Consider the following 837-nt stretch of genomic DNA (forward strand, 5'->3'; position numbering starts at 1 on the left):
CTGGCCCAGGGACACAGGTGACCCGTACCTAGAAGGACTGACCCAGGGACACAGGTGACCCGTACCTAGAAGGACTGGCCCAGGGACACAGGTGACCCTTACCTAGAAGGACTGGCCCAGGGACACAGGTGACCCTTACCTAGAAGGACTGGCCCAGGGACACAGGTGACCCGTACCTAGAAGGACTGGCCCAGGGACACAGGTGACCCTTACCTAGAAGGACTGGCCCAGGGACACAGGTGACCCTTACCTGGAAGGACTGGCCTAGGCACACAGGTGACCCTTACCTGGAAGAAGTTCAGCTCGCCATCATTTAATACCCCGTCATTGTCCAAATCGGAAATTTTAAAGATGCGAGTCAGAGCTCGAATACAGGACGGCTTCAGCTGGAGGACAACAGACAATATCAGAGTGTGACAGAGGGATTGTGCTCCCTATCCCCATACATACATCCACACATCATGTCACCGCCCCCCACCCCACCCCTAAATGAATGGAAGCCATTTGTTACTCACCTCCTTCTCCTCAGGGCAGTAAAGAGGACCTGTCGGGTGTAAGACGGCTTTCTGTGCATAATAAAATAATTCAGAGATGTTCTTCAAGTTTTTGGCTGAACACTGAAAAAAAAACAGAGCAAATCAGTCCCCCCCCATCCTGGATTTATATCGCCTATAGCGCCCAAATATAGGGGAGCTCCTGAACATAGACACCCCTAAACTCACCTCCACACAGGTCTCTATCTCAGAATACTGGTTCATGATCGGGAGGACGGTTTCCATGCTGCTGTAATCTAAGAGGTCCGACTTATTTCCCACCAGGATCAGAGGAACCCTGACA

The 837-nt window shown here is 51.9% G+C and overlaps 1 protein-coding gene across 1 annotated transcript in view; it reads right to left on the reverse strand.

Moving 5' to 3' along the window:
* Positions 1-837, reverse strand: part of RHOT1 (ras homolog family member T1) — a 29,021-nt gene that overhangs the window by 21,868 nt on the left and 6,316 nt on the right. The window contains 3 exon segments of the mRNA XM_018575152.1: positions 288-386; positions 516-617; positions 723-831. Of these exon segments, the coding sequence (XP_018430654.1) occupies positions 288-386; positions 516-617; positions 723-831 (310 nt within the window).

The sequence above is a fragment of the Nanorana parkeri genome, unplaced genomic scaffold (genome assembly GCF_000935625.1).
Source record: "Nanorana parkeri isolate BGI_ZX_2015 unplaced genomic scaffold, ASM93562v1 scaffold3586, whole genome shotgun sequence".
NCBI classification, from domain to species: Eukaryota; Metazoa; Chordata; class Amphibia; order Anura; family Dicroglossidae; genus Nanorana; species Nanorana parkeri.